The 19,382-nt window shown below is 50.1% G+C and overlaps 2 protein-coding genes across 3 annotated transcripts in view; both read right to left on the bottom strand.

Annotated features, from left to right (window-relative positions):
- Psmd1 (proteasome 26S subunit, non-ATPase 1) overlaps nt 1-1,738 on the bottom strand; it is a 79,381-nt gene extending 77,643 nt beyond the window's left edge. Inside the window, exon 1 of the mRNA XM_028876220.2 lies at nt 1,565-1,738. Coding sequence (XP_028732053.1) covers nt 1,565-1,580 — 16 coding nt within the window. The 5' untranslated portion in view covers nt 1,581-1,738. The remainder of the gene's footprint in view (nt 1-1,564) is intronic.
- A 9,496-nt stretch (nt 1,739-11,234) lies between these two features.
- C13H2orf72 (chromosome 13 C2orf72 homolog) lies at nt 11,235-18,543 on the bottom strand. Of its 2 annotated transcripts, none has more exons than XM_028876217.2 (3): nt 17,888-18,543; nt 15,415-15,531; nt 11,235-13,770 (listed from the first exon to the last, which is right to left on the bottom strand). In XM_028876217.2, exons 1-3 carry the CDS (start codon nt 18,507-18,509, stop codon nt 13,631-13,633), a joined length of 879 nt encoding a protein of 292 aa, XP_028732050.1. In that variant the 5' UTR covers nt 18,510-18,543; the 3' UTR covers nt 11,235-13,630. The 2 variants fall into 2 exon arrangements, with proteins under 2 accessions (XP_028732050.1, XP_028732051.1); XM_028876218.2 differs by having other exon boundaries at nt 15,415-15,528.
- Nucleotides 18,544-19,382: the final 839 nt, after the last annotated feature.

Below are 19,382 nucleotides of genomic sequence, written 5' to 3'. Positions count from 1 at the left end.
CAGTGGGAACAGGATGTGTCACAACTCTTAAACAGGAGAGAAACTGGACAGAAAGTCTAGTGTGATTGTGGCGTAATGAGGACGAGGGTATTACAAATCTGGACCATCACTGATGTACTTGAGAAGAAATGCTACACAAGGTTTCCAAAGCAAATTCCAGTATTAGTGAAAAAAACAAAGTCTTGAGCCCAGTGTAATAATGTAGGCAAAGGAGAAAGGTGGCTTGGGCCAAATTCCAAATGAGGTGGCTATTTCTGGGTCCACTCTAGCAGTACTCAATCAAGCACCCAGAGAACTATGATCATGAAGACAACACTGTAAAGACAACATCTACTGACAACCAGGAGCAATGGCTGGACCTCAGCCTATATTTACAAGTGGCAAGAAATCAGGACAAAAGTCTAACTTCAAGTAGAGGCAACACTTCTTCATGTGTTTGAAAATCACCATCACAGGGTATAGTGGCGCACGCTTTAGTCCCAGCACTTGGGAGACAAGAGGCAGGGGGATCTCTGTGAGTTTGAGGCCAGCCTGGTCTACAAGGTGAGTTCTGGGACAGGCAGAGCTACACGGTGAGACCCTGTCTGAAAAACAAACAAACAAGTAAGCAGGAGGGTGAGGAGAAGGAAGAGGAGGGAGCTGTCACCTTTCCCAGCCTCTCCACCAATGTCTTTAACCAATCCTCATAAAGACGGTCTCAAGCTCCCCACCATCTAGATTTACTGTCTACTGATAACCTGTTGTTCACAATCAAATACTTGTAGAGCAAGTACAGAATAAAAAGGACAACCAAGCAAAGGTATGTAAGCAGCCAAGGCTGAAAAAGCACCAAGGCCGGGGACAGGTATATGCAAATCAGTCTGGGGGGGGGGAGGCTTGAAAAAAATCTCCATTTAGAAGTTAGTCTCCACACCTTCCCATTTCAATCGCCACTACAAGTATCTACGTGCAGAACTATACAAGTGTATTCAAATCACACGGGCTCTGCAGCCCGGGTCCCGAGCATCTAAACACACACAGTAAGTTGGCTCTCCATTCAAAGCTGCTCTTCCCGAATGAGGAGGCTCTTAAGGGAATACGGTGGACCCAGAAACCAGTCGCCTCAATATAATTTCGGACTTTGAGGAGAGTAACTCAGCCCGAGCCAGAAGCACTCAGGGTAGCAGTTAGGCTACCAGGCCAGGAGCTGCTTCACGATGCTCACGATGGCACTGGGGCCCGTTCGAAACACCTGAGGGGGAGCGTGGGGGGTCACTGGACCAAGAAGCGGACGGAGAGAAGAAAGGAAAGCTCCTGCGGTGCAGAGACCGCCTGGGAGCCCGGTCCAGTCCTGGCACGGGGGTGTGGCTGGCCTGGACGCCCAGGTGGTCACCTGGTCCGATTCCTACAAATCCAGGGGGCCGCAGTGGCCTGGGCAGCCCCTTGCTCCCCGGGTGGGCCTCGGGCGGAGGGGCCGCGCGGGCCGGCGCTCGACCCGGAGGCGCCCAGTCACTCGCCCTGACTCAGCTAAACGCCGGCGCGGCGGCGGCTCCTCCCTGGGGCTCCTGCTCCCGGCCGCACTCACCGGCTGAAGTGATCATGGCTGCGCCCTGCACTCGCCGGTCCGCTAGTCCGCAGTCCTGGCCAAGCCCTGGATCTGTCAGCTCAGGGCCCGCTCGCTCCGCCGCACCTCCAGGTTCCCGGGTGCGCTGCTCAGTCAGTCCCCTCCACAGGCCGCCGGCTCGCTTCTAGCCGAGGACCCCGCCCGCCCTGGGGCTGCCCGCACTTCCGCCTGAGGCTTGGCGCAAATTTGCCCCCACGCCTGTGCCTTTTGTGCAGCCGCCGCCTCTCGAGATCATGCAACAGGGCAAAAACCATGCCGTTGCTTTTTATAACTCTCCTCGAGGTCAGGGCTCTGACAGGCTGAGAAGGACCAATGATCTGCACCTGCCATCAGGCTTCAAAGTAGGCACCCTTGCAAAAAGAGGCCCATTCATCACCCGCCATTGCTAGGAGAAAGGGTGTTAGGGAAGGCATAGGCAGTGCTCACAGCGCCACCTATGGTTTGGCGGTCTCGCTGCGGTAATGCCCACCAACTCGAGACTTGGGGGTGTAGCCAAGTCTTTCCTTAGAAAAGCGACTGAGGTAGGATTCGAGGCCAGCTGGGCTACATAAAGAGCTGTGATCTAGGGCGGAAAGTGCAGTGGTGGGATACGGCCGGAGAACGACTTGGTCGGCTAAGTGCTTGCCATGAAAGCGTGAGGACCTGAGGTTGAGTTTGGATTCCCAGGGGCGGGTGTAACCCCTGTGCTGGAGGAGGTGGAGACAGGTGGCTGCCTTTCTGGGGCTTGCTGGATGCCTGTCTAGCCAGTTGGTGAGTTCTAGGTTCAGTTAGAGACCCTGTTTCAAGAAATAAAGTGGCTTGGTGTGGTGGCGCACGCCTTTAATCGCAGCACTCAGGAGGCAGAGGTAGGCGGAGCGCTCTGAGTTCGAGGTCAGTACCAGCTACATAGTGAGTTCCAGGACAGCCAGAGCTCCATAGTGAGACCCTGTCTAAAAACAAACAAGGCAGAAAAGCAATTGAGGAAGGCACCCAATGTCAGCCTTCAGCCTACTTGCACATAAACACATCCTTGTCTTGAAAGGGCAGGGCTGGTGGTGGTTTGGAGAGAAGCCTTTAACGATGAAGCTTCCAGAGGACCCAAGTGCAGTTCCCAGCACCCACATCAAGCAGCTCCTAACTGCTTGTAACTCCAGCTCCAGGGGATTTGATGATCTCTTCTGGCCTCCACAGGTACCTGCACTCATGTGCATACATACACACATAAATAATGAACCTTTAAAATATATCTTTTTTAAAAAAAGGCTTTTTAATTAAAATAGCCTGCCTTCAAAATACAAAAACCTCATAGGACTTTATTATGATAGTAAATTAATAATGAATCAGTCTATTATAGATGAACAATGAGAAGTTTTTTTTGGGGGGGTGGTCTTATATAATAACCCAGGCTGTCCTCAAACATATTATGTAGCTGAGGATGACCTTGACCTTCTGGTCCTCCTGCCTGCAGTTGGTGAATGCAGAGAGATTGCATTTCCGGTTTATGCAATACTTGTAGTTGAACCCAGGGCTTCACACATGCTAAGGGAGCAATTTACCAATCCCCCATGAAGACTTTCAAAACTGCACTTTTGAAACAGCTAATACCATACATTTACATGTTTTAAACAGTAGAGGTAGGGCTGGGTGTGATGGCACACGTCTTTAACCCCAGCACTCAGAAGGCAGAGGCAGGGGGCTCTCTGTAAGTTCAAGGCCAGCCTGGTCTATAGTGAGTTCCAGGACAGCCAGTGCTATGTTGAAAGACCCTGTGTCAAAAAAACAAGACAAAAATCAGAAGTATGTGACAATATATAGGAAAATATATGTCAGAGGAAAACACAATGTCCCGTATTCTTTCCTCCTCCCTAGCCAGTGCTCCCCTCCCCTCCTAGCAACTAGGTCCTAATATATCTTCAGAATTTCGAAGTGATGGCTGTGACTTTCACTTACTCTCCTGTATTTTGTGTGTGTGTGTGTGTGTGTGTGTGTGTGTGTATGTCCCTACACCATATGCATGCCTACTACTGCTCTTGGAGGTCAAGAGCGAGCATCAGGTCCTTTGGAACTGGAATTACTGGTGGCTGTGAGCTGCCCTGTGGGTGCTGGGAATCAAACCTGCGTCCTCTGGAGAGCAGTCACTGAGCCATCTCTCAGGTCAGTCATATAGCAGTTTCCGCAGTAGATTTACTTCATCAATGCTGAGAAAATCTTGGTAAAGGTTGGTAGTAAACAGTGATGTTTGTGGGGGCAAACTCACGGTCTTACTCCCTTTTCCATTTAGTTTTATCCCTGGCAAACAGTATTGTTTAAGCTACCAGCTTTGCCCCACCAAGGTGCTCTTTGGATAGTGGCATCTGAAACCTGTTTCTATTGGCCTTCTCAAAACAATCTAATAGAGTGAGACAAATCAATGTTTTGCAGTTGCCAGCAAATTAAATGATTGGTGACATACTTGAGTGTGTGTGTGTGTGTGTGTGTGTGTGTGTGTGTGTGAACTTTGAATACTTTAGTATTCTAAGCCATGCTTGCTAAAAACAAACTCCTCTGAAGGGCCAGTGACTCACATCAAAAGGCACTGACCAAACAGATATGCCTAAGAGATAAGCAAATTGAGTGTCTGGGGTACAATTCTACAGAGGTACTTCCATATAAAGACACTTGTGTGTTCCCAAACCCCTAGAGAAGTCACAAGCAATTGCCAACAGGTAATACAAAAGAGTGAATTGAAGAACCAGCCTGCCTCCATCTTAGGCTTAAAAGCCATCTTATAGTAAAGACACCCTAGGTTCATTCCTGTTTATGATTAACCTCTGTTTCTCAAGGATTGGGCTGTGCCCCACCTGTGACCTTAACCACAAATGGTTCTGTTCTGCCTGTTCCAGGAATAGCAATCGTGTCTGTGTTTCAGAAAGTTGTTTATAACCAACTTCCAACCCTACCTTTGTTTCAAAAGGTTATATGACCACCTAGGACTTACCTTGTTATGACTACCTGTTGTTATGACCACCTTATTGTGCCCACCTTGCAACCACGTCTGTTTCAGGAGGGACTAACTTGTTATGTTTATATTCCGCTGCTCCTCTAACCCCACCTATTTTCTTGTAAACCCCCACTTAGAACACCCCACTCCTGAGCTATAAAAGCCTTGTCTTCCTCACATCCAATGCTGATCTCTCGAACCCACCTTAGATGGGGCAGCCCATGTACATAGATTTTTAAAAAGCTTGCTTTAATCAATTGTTTGCTTTAATTAATTTGGTCACGATGATTTGGGCCAGTGGTCTTTCTCCTCCCATCTTTCAGATGAACGGAATTAAAGCTCTGTTAAGAGAATGCTAGCTCCAGGGCCAGTTATACAGTTCAGTGGTGGAGCCTTGGGTAGCATGCATGAGGCCCCAACTTAAGTCCCTAGTACTGTGGAGAAAATCAGAGCTTGGGTGCTAGGTGGGCAGTTCAGTGGCAAAGCGCTTGTTCAGCATGCTCAAGGTCCTACAAAGAATACGGTGGGAGGGAGACTGAGAATACTACGTTAGGTTGGGAACAGCTAGAGCGTCAAAGGCGGTAACAGGGAGCAGCGGGCCTGTGACAAAGGAAGGCTGCATGGCCCAACGCAGGCGAGCGGCTCTATGGAGCCTACCGCGATGCCGCTCAAGCGCAGGCTTACATTGTGAAGCCAATGCTCTCTCCAAGAAAAGCCAGAAATGAGAAGTCCATGTGCTATCACAACTTTTTTAGTTATTTAGTTTTAGTCAGTGTTAGGTCCAAAGAAACTTGAGACAAACGGCTAACTGTGGTGCCTGTTAGCCTACCAAAGCGACGCTCGCTGGCTTCCAAGCTAACTCGTAATACCCGTGTGCACCCATGGCTCGCTCTTCTTAGCTCCGTTCCCTGCCCCTCTCCTAACCTTCTCCAGCTCATGGGCTTCTCTTCCCCAGCTTCTCATTTCTATATGACCTGCCATTTCGGCCATTCGCTCTCTGGGCGCCCTCTCTCCTGCCTTTCTCTTGGTCGTTTCTTTTTGTCTTCCTTTCTTTCTGTTCCTCTCTGAGCCCACCTCCCACCCCACCCCACCCCACCCCACCCCACCATACCCTACCCCGGAGCCACGTTCTGTCTACTACTTCCTCTCTCTGCTCTGGGCTCTTCTAGATGCCTCCAGCTGTGCTCTCTCTCTTATCTACAGTAAAAGTCTTCCCCTCCACCATACCCTGGAGCAGCCCTGTCTTTACTGTATGTGCAGTTAGTTATTTGTTTTTTCAGTGTTGGAAGGGAACCCAAGGCTCCTTACACAGTAAATGTGTACATTGTTGACAGCTAACTGAGCATCATAGCCCTTACTCTGGAATTTGATATGTTTACAACTAGTTAAAAATCTTGCCGGGCGGTGGTGGTGCACGCTTTTAATCCCAGCACTTGGGAGGCAGAGGCAGGTGGATCTCTGTGAGTTTAAGGCCAGCCTGGGCTACAGAGTGAGTTTCAGGAAAGGCGCAAAGCTACACAGAGAAACCCTGTCTCGAAAACAACAACAACAAAACAACTTTTCAGGGCTTAGGGGTTAGCTCAGTGGTAGAGCACTCGCCTAGCATGAGTAAGGTTCTGGATTTGAATCGCAACGCGCGCGTGTGTGCGCGCACAAAGACACACACACACACACACAGAGAGAGAGAGAGAGAGAGAGAGAGAAGAGAGAGAGAGAGAGAGAGAGAGAGAGGAAGAGAGAGGAGAGAGAGAGAGGAGAGAGAGAGTTTGAAAACAGAAGGGTGGCTAATTTCCCCTGTGTGGGAGAAGTACCGTGTCTCCAGTTTGAATGGAGTGCTTATCATTGCCGCAAACTTATTCGAGCTTTACTCTACGGCTTTAAAACTATCTTGCCCTTTCCGGGATTCAAATGAGCTCTACTTCTGAGGGCGTAGTGAAATGACGGAAATAGTTCCTACAGGACGCACTGTTCTTAAAGAACGATCAAAATTTAGGAGGTCTACAAAACATCTCAAAGCCCACTGCAGGTTCGCTGTGGCCTCGCCCACCTAGGGCCTGGGTGTCAGGCCTGGGCATCAGGTAGGCAGGAAATTGGCGGGTCTTACAGCGCCCCCTGGTGGTCTCAAGCCCCCTGCCGGCAGAGGGAGCGCGGCCCGGGACCGCAGCCCTGACGTCGGTACCGTAGCGTTGGAACCACAGACCTGGCACGCCTGTCTTGCAGTGGAGTGGCGCAGAGGCTGGGCATCACTGAGCCCCGCGGCTCCCGGTCTGTACTGCCCAATAGCGACCCGTCTACCTGGCCACCAAGGATCTCAAGGCAGCTCAGCCCCCCTGCAGGGGCTGCTTCATTGACCAACGTGTCTTTAGAGATAAATTTTTTATTAATGGGAGCAGAAATGACCCGCAGCTGATGGCATGAATCTCTCCGTGTGGATGCTCGACCAAAGGCCAAACGCTCTCCAAGGCTGAAATTGGCGTGGGTAAACTGAGGCACCAAATGATCACTGAAGATGGAGTGAGGGGAGGGAGGGGCACAGGGAAATGTCCAGGTGGAATGAGTAAAAGCTTCCAGCTCTTTGCTACAAGCTCCTCTCTGGTTCTCCCTCCCCCTCCCCCTCCCCCTCCCCCTCTCTCTCCCCCTCCCTCTCTCTCTCCCAGGAAGTAGGAGTTGAGATCACCTGAGCCCCTCTGTAAGTCACCAGTGTCTTCCTGGTTCTCAGTGATGTTCACACCATGAACTGTAAAAGCAGTTGCACTGAATTTTTGTTTGATTTTTTGAGCGTGAACCCAGAACCTTGTGCATGTTAGGCAAGTGCTCTTCCACTGAGTTACTTATATACATCATCAGCCACATCCTGCTGACCACTCAAAATGAGCTAATGCCATGAAGGAACTAAACTGTAGATTGCATTTCATTTTAATCAGTTGATATTACATTTTTATATGGAAGTAGAAAATTTATTGATTTAATATAATCAACTGGTATGCCAGATTAATTTCAATTCATTGCATTTTTTTTCCCGATTGAACAAATACTCAATTCAGTTACTGAAAAGCTTCATAGGTGGAACATTTTGAGGATGTGAATATTCTTGTGACCGAATTTAATGAACTATAAATATAAATTAGGTGTTTTTGGTGCCATGGTGTGCATGTGAAACCAGAGGATAACTTGCAGGAGTTAGTTCTTTCTCTGAAAACAAATACATATGTTAAATATTTATCTTGTTTTGCCTGTATGCATGTATGTATGTGTACCACATACATGTCTGGTGTCAGAGAGGGCACAAGAGGGCATCATGTTCCCTGGAATTGGAGATATGGATGGTTGTGAACCATCATGTGGATCCTGGGAACTGAACCAGGGTCTTCTATGAAAGCAGCAAGTGCTCTTAACTGCTCAGTCATCTCTAGCTCCAGGTTCTTTCTACCATGTAGGTCGCTGGCATCCACCTCAGGCAGGAAGGCTTGTCAGTGGTCACTTTTGCTTGCTAAGCCATCTTGCTGGCCATGAATTCGGCTCTAAAGTTCTCACAGGGTTCAGTGATTTGGCAAAACAGGATGCAGAGGAGACAATGTGGGGAGGGGGGCTCACACTTGTCAGGCCAGTACTTGGAAGGCTGAGGCAGGAGCATCAAGAATTCAAGGCCAGTCTGAGCCACACAGCCAAGTTCAAGGCTGGCTTGGCCAAATAGTGAGAGTTTGCTTTTAAAAATGTAAAAGCTTTATTAGTAATTTCCAACTGAAATATATGTGGGTTATGGGTGTAGTTCAGTTAGTAGCGTGCTTACCTAGCATGTACAAAGCCCTAGATTCGATCCCCAGCATTGCCTAAAAATCAGGTCTGGGGCTAGGGAGATGGTTCAGAGGGTAAGAGAGTTTGCTGTCCAAGCACAATGACCCGAGTTCATAACCCTAGCTCCTACATAAAAATCCAAGCATGGCCACACATACATGTTAGTTACCCTAGCCCTGGGAGGGATAAGGAGGATCATTAGAGCTTGCTGACCACCAGTCTAGAAAAAAACTAGTGAGTTCCGGGTTCAGTGAGAGACCCTGTATTAAGGGAATGAGATGGAAAGTATACTTTTGTCCTCCTCTGGCCTGGGGGGGGGAGAGAGAGAAGAAGAGAAGAAGAGAGAGAGAGAGAGAGAGAGAGAGAGATAGAGAGAGAGAGAGAGAGAGAGAGAGAGAGAGCAGGTGTATCAGCACACATGTAATCCCAACACTAGAATGGTAAAAATAGGATCAGAAGTTGATTCAAGGTCATCCTCAACTACAAGTTGAAGGACAGCCTGGATACAGGAGACCCTGAATTTAAGAAAACCAAGGGCTGGAAAGATGGCTCAGCAGTTAAGAGCATTTACTGCTCTTTTGAAAGACCTGTGTTCAATTCCTAGCACTCATACAGCAACTTACAACCATCAATAACTCCAATTTCTAGGGATTCAATGCTTCTGACTTTTGTGGGCTTCTCACACACATTATGCATTTACATACACTCAGGCACACACACATACACATAAAATTTAATAAATGTGTTCTTAAAGTATACTAAGCTGAGTGTGGTGGCTCATGCCTTTAATCCCAGTACTCGGGAGGCAGAGGCAGAGACAGGTGGGTCTCCATGAGTTTGAAGCTAGCCTGGTCTATATCGTGAGTTCTAGGCCAGAAAGAGCTACCTAGTGAGACTATTGTTTCAAAAAATAAAAACAAAGACTGTTCATGATTAAAATTAACCTTACCTGCTTCTTTGCCCTTTTTCCCAAGGTGGCTACTAGAAAACTGAACTTTTCACATGTGTCTTGTCATAGATCTCTCTTAAGCCCTCCAATTCAAGCGTGGCCCTTCAAGGTCTTGCCTACTTTCTGGAGCTTGGATCTTGATAGGCTGAAGGGGAGACACCCTCTTGTTGGGGACCAAGGATCTGAGAGTAGCTGAGTTCTGGAGCAGGCTGTCCACAGGGATTGTAGGTCAGAGTGAAGTTAGCCTACAATAAGAGTAGTGATTCAAGCTCCCCTCAATTCAAAGACCTCTTTAATTGGTAATGAAGAGAAGGAACTTGGGGCTAAGAGACTGTGGTAGTTTGAATACAACTGACCCCCCCCCCCATCCGTAAGCTCATAGGGAGTGGCACTATTAGGAGGTGTGGCTTTGTTGGAGTAGGTATGGCCTTGTTGGTGAGGAAGGGCTTTGAGGTTTCCTGTGCTCAGGATACTGCCCAGTGTCTACGTTGATTTTCTGTTGCTTGCAAAATGTAGCACTCTCAGCTCCAGTACCATATCTGCCTGCATGCCACCATGCTCCCTGTTATGATGATAATGGACTGAACTTCTGAAACTGTAAGCTAGCCACCCCAATTAAATGTTTTCATTATAAGAGTTGCTGTGGTCATGGCGTCTCTTCACAGCATTAACACTCCTAACCAAGACAGAGACAGACACAGTTTTTGCAACTAGATCTCAAAACCAGGGCTTGGTCACAAGAACCAAGCAGGGTGCTCCGAGCCCTGCTAAACGTTTTGGGTAGGAGTCATGGCTAGAAGCCCAGGGAAGAGGGTGTAAGGGGTTCTCACCCTTACCAAAGCCACAGCCCCACCTAGATGTGACCCCCCAACACCCTGTTCTCCCCTCCCCCCTGTTTACGTCCTGTGACTCTGTGAACCATAGCTGAAGACTTGGGCTCCAGGTCGAAGGCAGCTAAGGATGTGATAGATCCCTGGCGGTCCAGTACCGCCACCCTCCCCAGTCCCAACACCAAGGCTATGCAAGTGGCAGGCTGGCCTGGCTAAATTCCACCTCTGTCCTAATGCTTGATTCACTAACTCACAAAAACAGGTCAGAGTGTTTGTGCAGCCCTCAATAAAGCCAGCTTCCTCCACTCACAGGGCAGGCTCTGTTTACCATGCACACAGGACAAAGTCCAGGCTACCTGTCCCTGTGAAGCAAGCCCTACCTACCCCCTGTCACTGCCTTTTTTTTTGTTGTTGTTGTTGGAGACAAGGTTTCTCTGTGTAACCCAGGCTTGTCCTGGAATTCACAGGCTGGCCTCGAATTTAGAGATCCACCTGCCTCTGCCTCCTAAGTGCTGAGATTAAAGGTGTGTGCCACCACTGGCGGGCTATCATCCGCATTTTGAAGCACAGACTGTCTTCACATCTTCAGCGGTCAATGGTCATCATCCTGCTGAAGTTTGGCCTTTGCTCCTAGCAGGAAAAGAGGGGCTCACTGCACTGCAGGCCCAGGGCCTCCACGTTTGGTTCCCTTACATGCTCTCCTCAAGAATTGGTTTGACAAGCCAGGAACTCTTTGGAGGCAAACACTTGAACAGGAAACTACGACACAAATCTTACAAAGGTTTGCCGGAAAGCCAATGAAGGCCCGGGTTAGCTCTGGTTAAGCACACATGTGCATACATATCCACACCCTCTATTGTATATCAAAGCACATGATATCTTTAAATCAAAAAGTGAATCTCCTTTTAAACATTTACTTCTGGGACTGGAAAGGGCTCAGCGGGTAAAGGTATTTTGCTGCCAAACCAGATGACCTAAGTCTGATGCCCTCGATCCACGTGGTGGAAGCAGAAACTGACCCCCACAAGTTGTCCGGAGCCCCATACACGTGCTATGGCATGCATGCACCCCCATGGGCAGAAAGTACAAATAAACAAATCAACAAATAACTCTATTTAATACCTGCTTCCACTCTCCAGACATACATTTCTCAGTTGCAGCCATGGGGCTGTGGAGAAATCACCTGGGCCTGGAGAACTTTTAGGGTTACTTCATTTGCTCAGACTCCCTCCTCCCCAGGGCCCCGTGAGGATGGTGTTAGAGAAGAAAGGGAGACTCATTCTGCTTCTATCAGATACCGTGAGGCACTATCTGGTTTATTAGATATCAGGAGCCAGGATTCAAGTCAAAAGCAGGGGAACTACCATCACATTACAGCTTAAAACCCCAGGACCCAGTGGAGCGTGGCGGGCAGTTCCTCACACATGGCTCCCAGGGATCCCTGGCTTCCCCAGGTCTCCAACCTTCATTCCTTCCTCTGGAAAGGTCCCTCGAGGCCATCTCTGGTGAAACCCAAGTCTTTCTGTCCCCTGGGAAACAGCACTAAGACAGGACAGCAGGATGCAGTTTGCTACATCTGTTTTACCAGCTGGGAAGCAGAACCCAGACTCGGTACAAAGACTTTTTCAACCAGTGACAAGGCAGGACAGGCAACTCAAACCACAGCAACTGATGTGAATGTTGTGTAAATCACCCTTTGGACCAGAGGCTGCAAACTCAGACAGTCCTGTGAGTGAGGAACAGCGGGGATGGGTTCCAAGGGGGGTGGAGAGGAAGACGGTTCATCCTCCCTCACCCAGGAAACTTGGCTGATTTAAATGTGCCCTTTCCTAGGTTTCAAACATGGGTAACAAATACAAAAGATTTTGAACCCTGTAACTTCCATCTTAGACAAATTCCTAACTTAAATTTCAAGTCCCTTTCCTTGATCAAATAAAGCTCCAGCTGAATGATTATATAGGATTGCATACGTCAACACTGTAACAAAAATACAGCAGCTTCCAATACACCCCCTCCCCATTTAAAAACAAAATCAAGTCCAATTGATAATTCAAATCCCCCCCCTTTGAGACAGGGTCATGGGATTACAGGCATGTGAACCGCATCCACTTTATATAGTGTGGGGATCAAACTAGCAGGCTAGGCTATCTCTCTACTAACTGAGCTACACCCCCAGCCTCAACTTCATTCTTGAATAAAACATGCCAGCTGGGACCAATTCCTGTGGGATAACCTTGCGTTATTGGAACGATGTCTGCTTCTCCCTCATTCGAGGAAAAGCCATTCCTCTGCTCCTCATACTCTCTCCATGAGACTGACAGGGAATAGGATTAGGTTGTGGATCACCAAGAAGAAATCGAGGCATAGAGCAGGGAGGGTCCCCTCCCTTGGTACTGTCACAGAAAGGGTTGCAATTATGACTCAAGGGTGTGCAGCTCCCCACAGGGAGAAATGCAGAGCATGGCACAATTGGGTGTCTCAGAGTGGATCACATGACTATGTGGATCCATCCATGTCCCTCTGACAGTACTGTTTGCACATCAGGGAAAACCAGAGGGGCCCTCCCCTTCCAAAGACTGATTTCCCCAGTTGACTCTGCATGAATAGATGGCCTAGCAGACTCTGTAGAGAACATCACCCACCTATGTGGCTCACAGACTCAGGGAAGGTTCTAGAATAATTGGGCTGGAGCCTGAGATCTTGTACAAGTCAGGGTGTTGAACACCCCAGCACCCTGGCTTTCTCCCTCCTCGGTGCTATAGGCAGCTCTCAGCAAACTTTTCTACAATGGATTTGGCACAGTAATCAGTGTCCACATGAGAAAGACAAAGGCTGCTTTTTTTTCACAGCATGCAAGGCGCTTTTGGTCCTGGCCCTGCAACACACAGATCATCTTGGCTCTGGCCTGGCAGGCCCCCTCACGGCAACAGTCAGGTCTTTATTTTGGCTTGTTCTGGGAACTAAGGTCCCAGGAAACCTAAGGGGGATCTCTTCACAGAACAACAGGGAGAAGGGATTGGCTCTTCCATTTCTCAAAAGGGTCATAGCTGGTATTCTGAGGAAACCAATTACTGGTGGTTGGACCGTCCTACACACTGCAAGATGCCCACTAATGGCCCTCACACAAGTTTCCAGTGTTGCCTGGAGATGCAGCCCCTGGAGGAAAGCCCACTGGGCTGGGAGCCCCCCAATCATTCAGGAAACAGGAGCCCCAGACAGAGTGACACCGTGGTACAGTGTCTCCTTGGCTCAGAGAAATGAAGGCACAGATCAACATCACCGCACCCTGACCACAGAGTGAAAAGCACTGAGTGCGGAGCAGCCCCACAGGCCCTGGGACCCAGATGGCAGCAGTGGAAGCATGGCCCCCAAGCAAGCGGGGTCTTTTTGGTCAGTCAGTTACCATCTGCTGAGGTCGACACTGTGACACGGAGACTCAATGCCAAGGTCCAGACCCCAGCGTGCAGGTTAGGGCCAGTCTGGGGGTCCAGCCTTCATCTTGTGTCCCCTAAGGGCTTGGGTGGCATGTGGAGAACTCCATCCTGGGCTCTAGATCCACTCCCACGGGCTTCACAGTCTCCATTGGGAAATACGGCTGTCAGTGCGAGCTCCTCCTCTGAGACCCGGAGGTGTTCTGGAACATTTGAGAATGAAAAGATCAAGTTTATGAGGCGATATTCAAGCACTTTGTAAAAAGTCAAGCAAAATACACGTAGGTCTAAAACCATTTTTCAAAAAGGCACGCCCCTTCGACCCAGCAAGCCCACTTCTAGGTGTTTATGCAAGGACATATTAGGAGTAACCACTGAACTCCTGCCCCCATCTCATTACCAGGATGAAATGATGGGCCAGGAGAGAAGGAAAAGGTCCATGTCCTTAATGGGGCCTGTGAGCTCCCGGGCCGCTGCTGACCAACTCTAAAGCCAGTCCCACCATTTTTATGAGAGAGAATGCATTCCGTACAGCTTATACTGGCTGAGTTGTGGCTTCCCCACCTGCAACTGCGCTGTTGCAGTTGACCCTCAGGCAGCATTCGAAGAAGGCACAAGGCAAACGACCTATGGTTTCTGTGTGTGCTGGGGCGGTAAGAACGGGCTTGGTAGAGTGCTTGCCTAGCATGCATAAGGCCCAGGGCCAGTCCCCAGCACCACATCAGCTGGGTGCGATTGTGCTTGCCTGTATCCCAGTACTTGGGAGGTGAAGGCAAGAGGGTCAGAAGTTCAAGGTTATACTTGGAAACCTTGTGAGTTCAAAGCCAACCTAGAATATATAAAATCCTGTCTCAAAACAACATGTATAAAATTGTTAAGAATATTCTAAAAATATTTTAGAATAAAGAATATTTTAAAAAGCAAAAACAAATAAAACAACAATAAAATGTTGTGCATGTCACTCAGAGTGAGGTTGTAGGTCCATCTCCCAGAATCACAAAAAAGGTGTTTTGTTTTGTTTAAAATAAAAGATGTTGTATAAAATTCTATAAAACTACACACACACACACACACACACACACACACACACACACACACACATCCTCCTAGCCCAGTGTGTGTTCTTTTAAGCCACTGTTCAAGGGAGACAATCCAAGCTTACTTTACAGCAGCGGCCATTGCTTGTCTCCACTCTTCCCTCACCTCCTCTACTCACCAGCAAGATGGCTCCACCCTGGAAACCACTCTAGGAGAGAGTCACCTCCTTCCTAGCCTCACAGCCTCTGTGCGTCCCTTCAGGGCTGCTGTGGTCCCCTCCAGCTGGGGACCTCTCATCTCTCTGTGTTTCCACAGGCTGCCAGCTTTCTGCTTGTGTCTAAGACCCTGCGCCCCTGAAGGGCATCCTGGCTCCCAGGCGACCCAGTTTTACACCTCAAGGTCTTCCATTGCCATCTGCACCTCAGCCCTGAGCACCCTGAGGACTCTTCCTTTTCTGAATATGATACATCTGCTAGCAGCCTTTGCTTAGAGTACTCTTGAGTCTTCCTGTGTCTGCCTACAGGAAGCCCTGTATCTCAGCTCAGAAGTCACTAGTTCCTTAACACTCACGGTTCTTCGGGGGACACTGGCCTGTTCACCATCCCCGACTCTGCATGTGAAATTCCCGTCCTATAGCTCTCTGCATGTCTTCACCGGGGTGGAGGACTCTTGGGGCAGGAACTCTGCCTGAGCCAGCCCGAGCCCTCTTGGAGGGACAGGCACCGAGTGCTTGTGCTGTTCTCAGCATGGAGAAAGTGCGTCCTTAAGGCCTCTGTATTCACTCAGGAGCAGGCAGCCAATGTACTTACCTTGAGCTGGGCCTCGGGAGGAGGTGGTAGCTCCTCGGTTCTTCCTCTGGTTCCGAGGACCCCAGGAAAAGCAAGTCAGTAGGCCAGGGAAGCCGGGTCTTTCCCAGGCACCTTCTGCTAGAAAGAGTCCAAATCCCCAAGGCAGAGGTCAGCTAGTGCCTGCTTCACAAGCCGAGAGACTTTCTTCAGCACCCCAGGCGTCTCGACTTTCTACGCCCTGCCTTCATCTGTCCGGTTATCTCCCGCCTCACACATTTCCGTGACATGTGCACAGGCTGGGGAAACCGTGGCAACAAAATGCCATGAAATCAGTCACAACTGCACACCAAAGAGGGCGGTCATTTCTCCTCCAGTCCTAGTTCAAACTCCCCCTCCTTTCCTTGTCCCCCACATCACTTCTTCATTTGTTTGTTCATCCATCTATTCATTTGTTTTTGCGACAGGACCTCACTAAGTAGCCAGGGTTGGCCTTGAACTTTCCATCCTCCTGCCTCAACCTCCCAAATGCTGTGATTACAGGCATGCATCATTGTGCCTTGCTTCAAACTACTTCTGAACACAATAGATTAAACACTTTTTTTTTTTTTTTTTTTAGACAGGGTCTCTTTCCTTAGCCTGACCTGGAACTCACTGTATAGACCAGGCTGGCCTCAAACCACAGAGATTTATCTGCCTCTGCCTATTAGGTGCTAGGATTAAAGGTGTGGGTTACCATGTCTGACTTTCATAAAACATTTGAAAAGCAGGAAATAGATGCAGGAGGAGTTATAATTAACTCATGACCTTGACTAATTAGTAAAAGTTTTTGTTTTTCTCAGTGTGTTGTTATAAAAGTAGACAAGTGTTGCGTACAGCAGAAGATGATACTTCTGCTAAGGTCCCATTTCCCAGAGTGTTAGTGTTTACTTCAAAGCAAGGATTTAGTCATCCATCTCGGATGCAAGGGTGTTAGGAAATGGGAATACTAGGGTTGTTAAACTCACAAGAGAACAGTGACAAAACCATTTGGTCATCGCTGAGAGAGCCAAAGACCAAAAGGTTCTGAAATTTCACTAGTGAATTTGCAGATGGGAGCGAGTGTGCAGGTTTTTCAGAAGGCTCCCTGAGGGAAGAAGTCCTGTTCTGAATGGAGGGGTGGGCGAGCTACAGAAAGAAGAGAGAGATTGGGTCACAGCCATGGGCACAACACCCTGGCCAGAGTTCAGCGTGGCTGGAGAAACTGAGAGTTGAGAGAAGGAAGGCTTAGAGAGTTTTCTAGGTGCCAGCTCCTTAGTCTAGGGAGAGTTTGCCTGAATTCTCTTCTTTCCCTCAAGGCCCGGTAAGGAATCAGCTGACCAGATATTATCGGAACAGGAATATATGTGGGGTACTTTTCAGGATGCTGGAAGTTGCTCAGCCTCCACAGAAGGGAAATTGGCCAGAGGCTAGGGGAGCCTCAGTGGGTGAAACACATTTGCCAGGCTGGCAAGTGTGACATTTGGAACATCAGATAGTGTCTCCCCATGAGAAAGGTCTGACGTCTCCCAGGGGCTGGCTAATGGCCAATAGCAGATGCCCCGGAACACCCCACACAGCCACTTATTAACTCGGAAGCTTACTACGATCAAGAGTCAAGTGGAAGGGAGCCTTGCTGAGCAGAGCAAAGATCTCCCAGTGTCTGACGCAGCTCTGTCGAAGGTCCACATTTTAATCCCACTACACTGCAGAGTTCCTGCAAAACCTGCTGCCTGGGACATCTGCCCCGTCTGTGATGGAGCAGTCCCCGGCTGGGGGAAGCTCTCACACCCCTGTCTACACTTTAGAGTGTGGGAGGAAAAAGTGGCCCCACTACACCTAGCAAGGCAGCCAGCGATCAGTGGCGACGCAGTGCAGGCGGGAAGCCAGGAATCACTGAGGTCACCGTGGTCTCGGTTCCTCGCGACCTTCCCGACTGGCACTTATTTCGTGCCTCTGCCAGGAACTGTGTCCACCTTCCACCCTTCCACACCGAGCCTCCTGGCGCGGCTCACCCTCCCCTCAAATTCCTTCGACAAGACCGTACAGGCACCGTGTCCTAAAGCTCCAGTCACCCCCTCTCCGCCTAAGTTCTTCACCATCCCCCACGCACACCATGCACACTTTTCCACCCCGAGATGTTTCCATCTTCTTCCCCTATCCCCAGTCTCCAACTCCTACATTTTTGTTCAGAGTAGTTCAACCCTACTTCATATCCACTTACTGACCAGTTGTACCCTCGGCTCCTTGTCCCCCATCTCAGGTACAGTCTGGATCTGGCTGACTCAACTTCTTGTCCAGAGCCAGCTCACCTTAGGCTGAAAGGTTTTGAGCTAGGGACTTCCCTGCACCGGGCTTCAGTTTTTACCTCGGTGCACAACAGAGTTGGGTGGCCTAAAGGGATTCAACCGATCTAAAGGGACTGAAGGCTTTACTAGACGCCTTCACCCATACCCAGCCTGACCCCGCTCAGCCTCACCTGGTCGACCTGGCCCCGCGGCTTGCAGGGCCCTGCAGGCCGCCTGCTGGACCGCCAGGCTGGAGGCCGGGGAGCCTGGATGGAAGGCGGCAGCCTGCACCGGGCCCCCCACCTGGCGGCCGAACACTGTGCGCAGCAGCGTCTCCAGCAGCTGCAGTCCCGGCGCCACCGCGTTCTCTGCTCCCGAGTCGGCCACCAGGACCCCGACCAGCGCGGCGCCCTCCCGCCGCCGGCCGCGCACATCCCGCAGCATCTCCCGCAGGCGGCGCCGCGGCTCCCGGGCGGCCAGCGACGAGGAGCGGCACAGCGCGAAGACGAGCGGCGAGCAAATGACGCGCGCTGCCTTCGCCCCCGGAGCCCGACGCGGCCCGGTGGCCGCTGCGGTGACCGCGTTCCCGGCCTCTGCGCAGCCCGGCTTGCCGGGCTCAGGCTCCGACTCCGGCTCCGGAGGGAACACGGCGCGGGAGAAGTCCTGCAGCAGCGCGCGGCTCTGCTCGCGCTCCCACAGCTCGCCCACCAGCAGCACTTGCCCGCGGCCGCCCGCAGCTTCCACCAGCGCCTGGAAGAGCGGCTCGGCCGGGCTCGCAGGCTGCTGGGCCAGCGCCTCCAGCTCGCTCTCCATGCTAGCCGCCGCCGCCTCCTGCGCGGGGCCCGGAGCTCCGCGACCGCCTCTACGGACACGCCCCCGAGGGCCGAGCCTCCCCGACCCCTTTGCTCCATGGCTGCACCCAGTGCGCTCCTGCCCCGGAGCACTGAATATCTGTCATTCACTCACTCACTCACTCACTCACTCACTCACTCACTCACTCACTCACTCACTCATTCATTCATTGAGACACCCAATACTTACTTACTGAGCACCTAGTAGAGCAGGCTTTTGAGCTGAGGATGAGTGGACATTAACGGACTCACAGATGTACCCGCTCAAGGTAAAATGATTTGGAACCCCGGAGCATATTTATTTATTTATTTTTCAAAAAGATCTATCTATCTATCTATCTATCTATCTATCTATCTATCTATCTATCTATCCATCTATCTGTTTAACCAGTATGAATGTTTTGCTTGCATGTATGTGCACAGGTACCAGCGTCGATCCCTGGAACTGGAGTTGTGGATGGTTATGAGCAACCATATGAGTGCTGGGAACTCAACCCAGGTCCTTGGCAAAAGCTGATGTTTATTTTGGGGGAGTCCTACAGGGCTTGGGGTTCGGGGCTGCTTTTCCTTGTTGCGCGCGTTGGAACTGAGATGGAGCAGAAGAGTGGGTGAGACCGGGAGAGGAAAGCGAAGCATGGCGCCCTAGCTTCATTTCTGTTCTGTGATAAAAGCACCCTAACCACAAACAACTTAGGGGAGGGAAGAAAAGGCTCATTTTCGCTCATAGTTCCTGGCTGCAGCCCATCGCTGCAGGGAAGCGACAGAGACAGGAACTCCAGACTGCTAGCCACATCACGCCCACAGTCAAGAGCAGAGAGAAATGAACGCTCTGCGT

The sequence above is a fragment of the Peromyscus leucopus genome, chromosome 13 (genome assembly GCF_004664715.2).
Source record: "Peromyscus leucopus breed LL Stock chromosome 13, UCI_PerLeu_2.1, whole genome shotgun sequence".
Lineage (NCBI taxonomy): Eukaryota > Metazoa > Chordata > Mammalia > Rodentia > Cricetidae > Peromyscus > Peromyscus leucopus.
Note: the sequence above shows the minus strand (reverse complement) of the source record. Positions and strands in the feature narration are given on the sequence as shown.

Bases quoted from the DNA above. Each gene is read 5' to 3' on its own strand.
- C13H2orf72 (XM_028876217.2), bottom strand. From the start codon at position 18,509: ATGGAGAGCGAGCTGGAGGCGCTGGCCCAGCAGCCTGCGAGCCCGGCC. The intron at 15,532-17,887 runs GTGAGGCTGAGC...GACTCTTTCTAG, and splicing joins CGCGGGGCCAGGTCGACCAG to CAGAAGGTGCCTGGGAAAGA. The intron at 13,771-15,414 runs GTAAGTACATTG...CAAATGTTCCAG, and splicing joins CTCCCGAGGCCCAGCTCAAG to AACACCTCCGGGTCTCAGAG.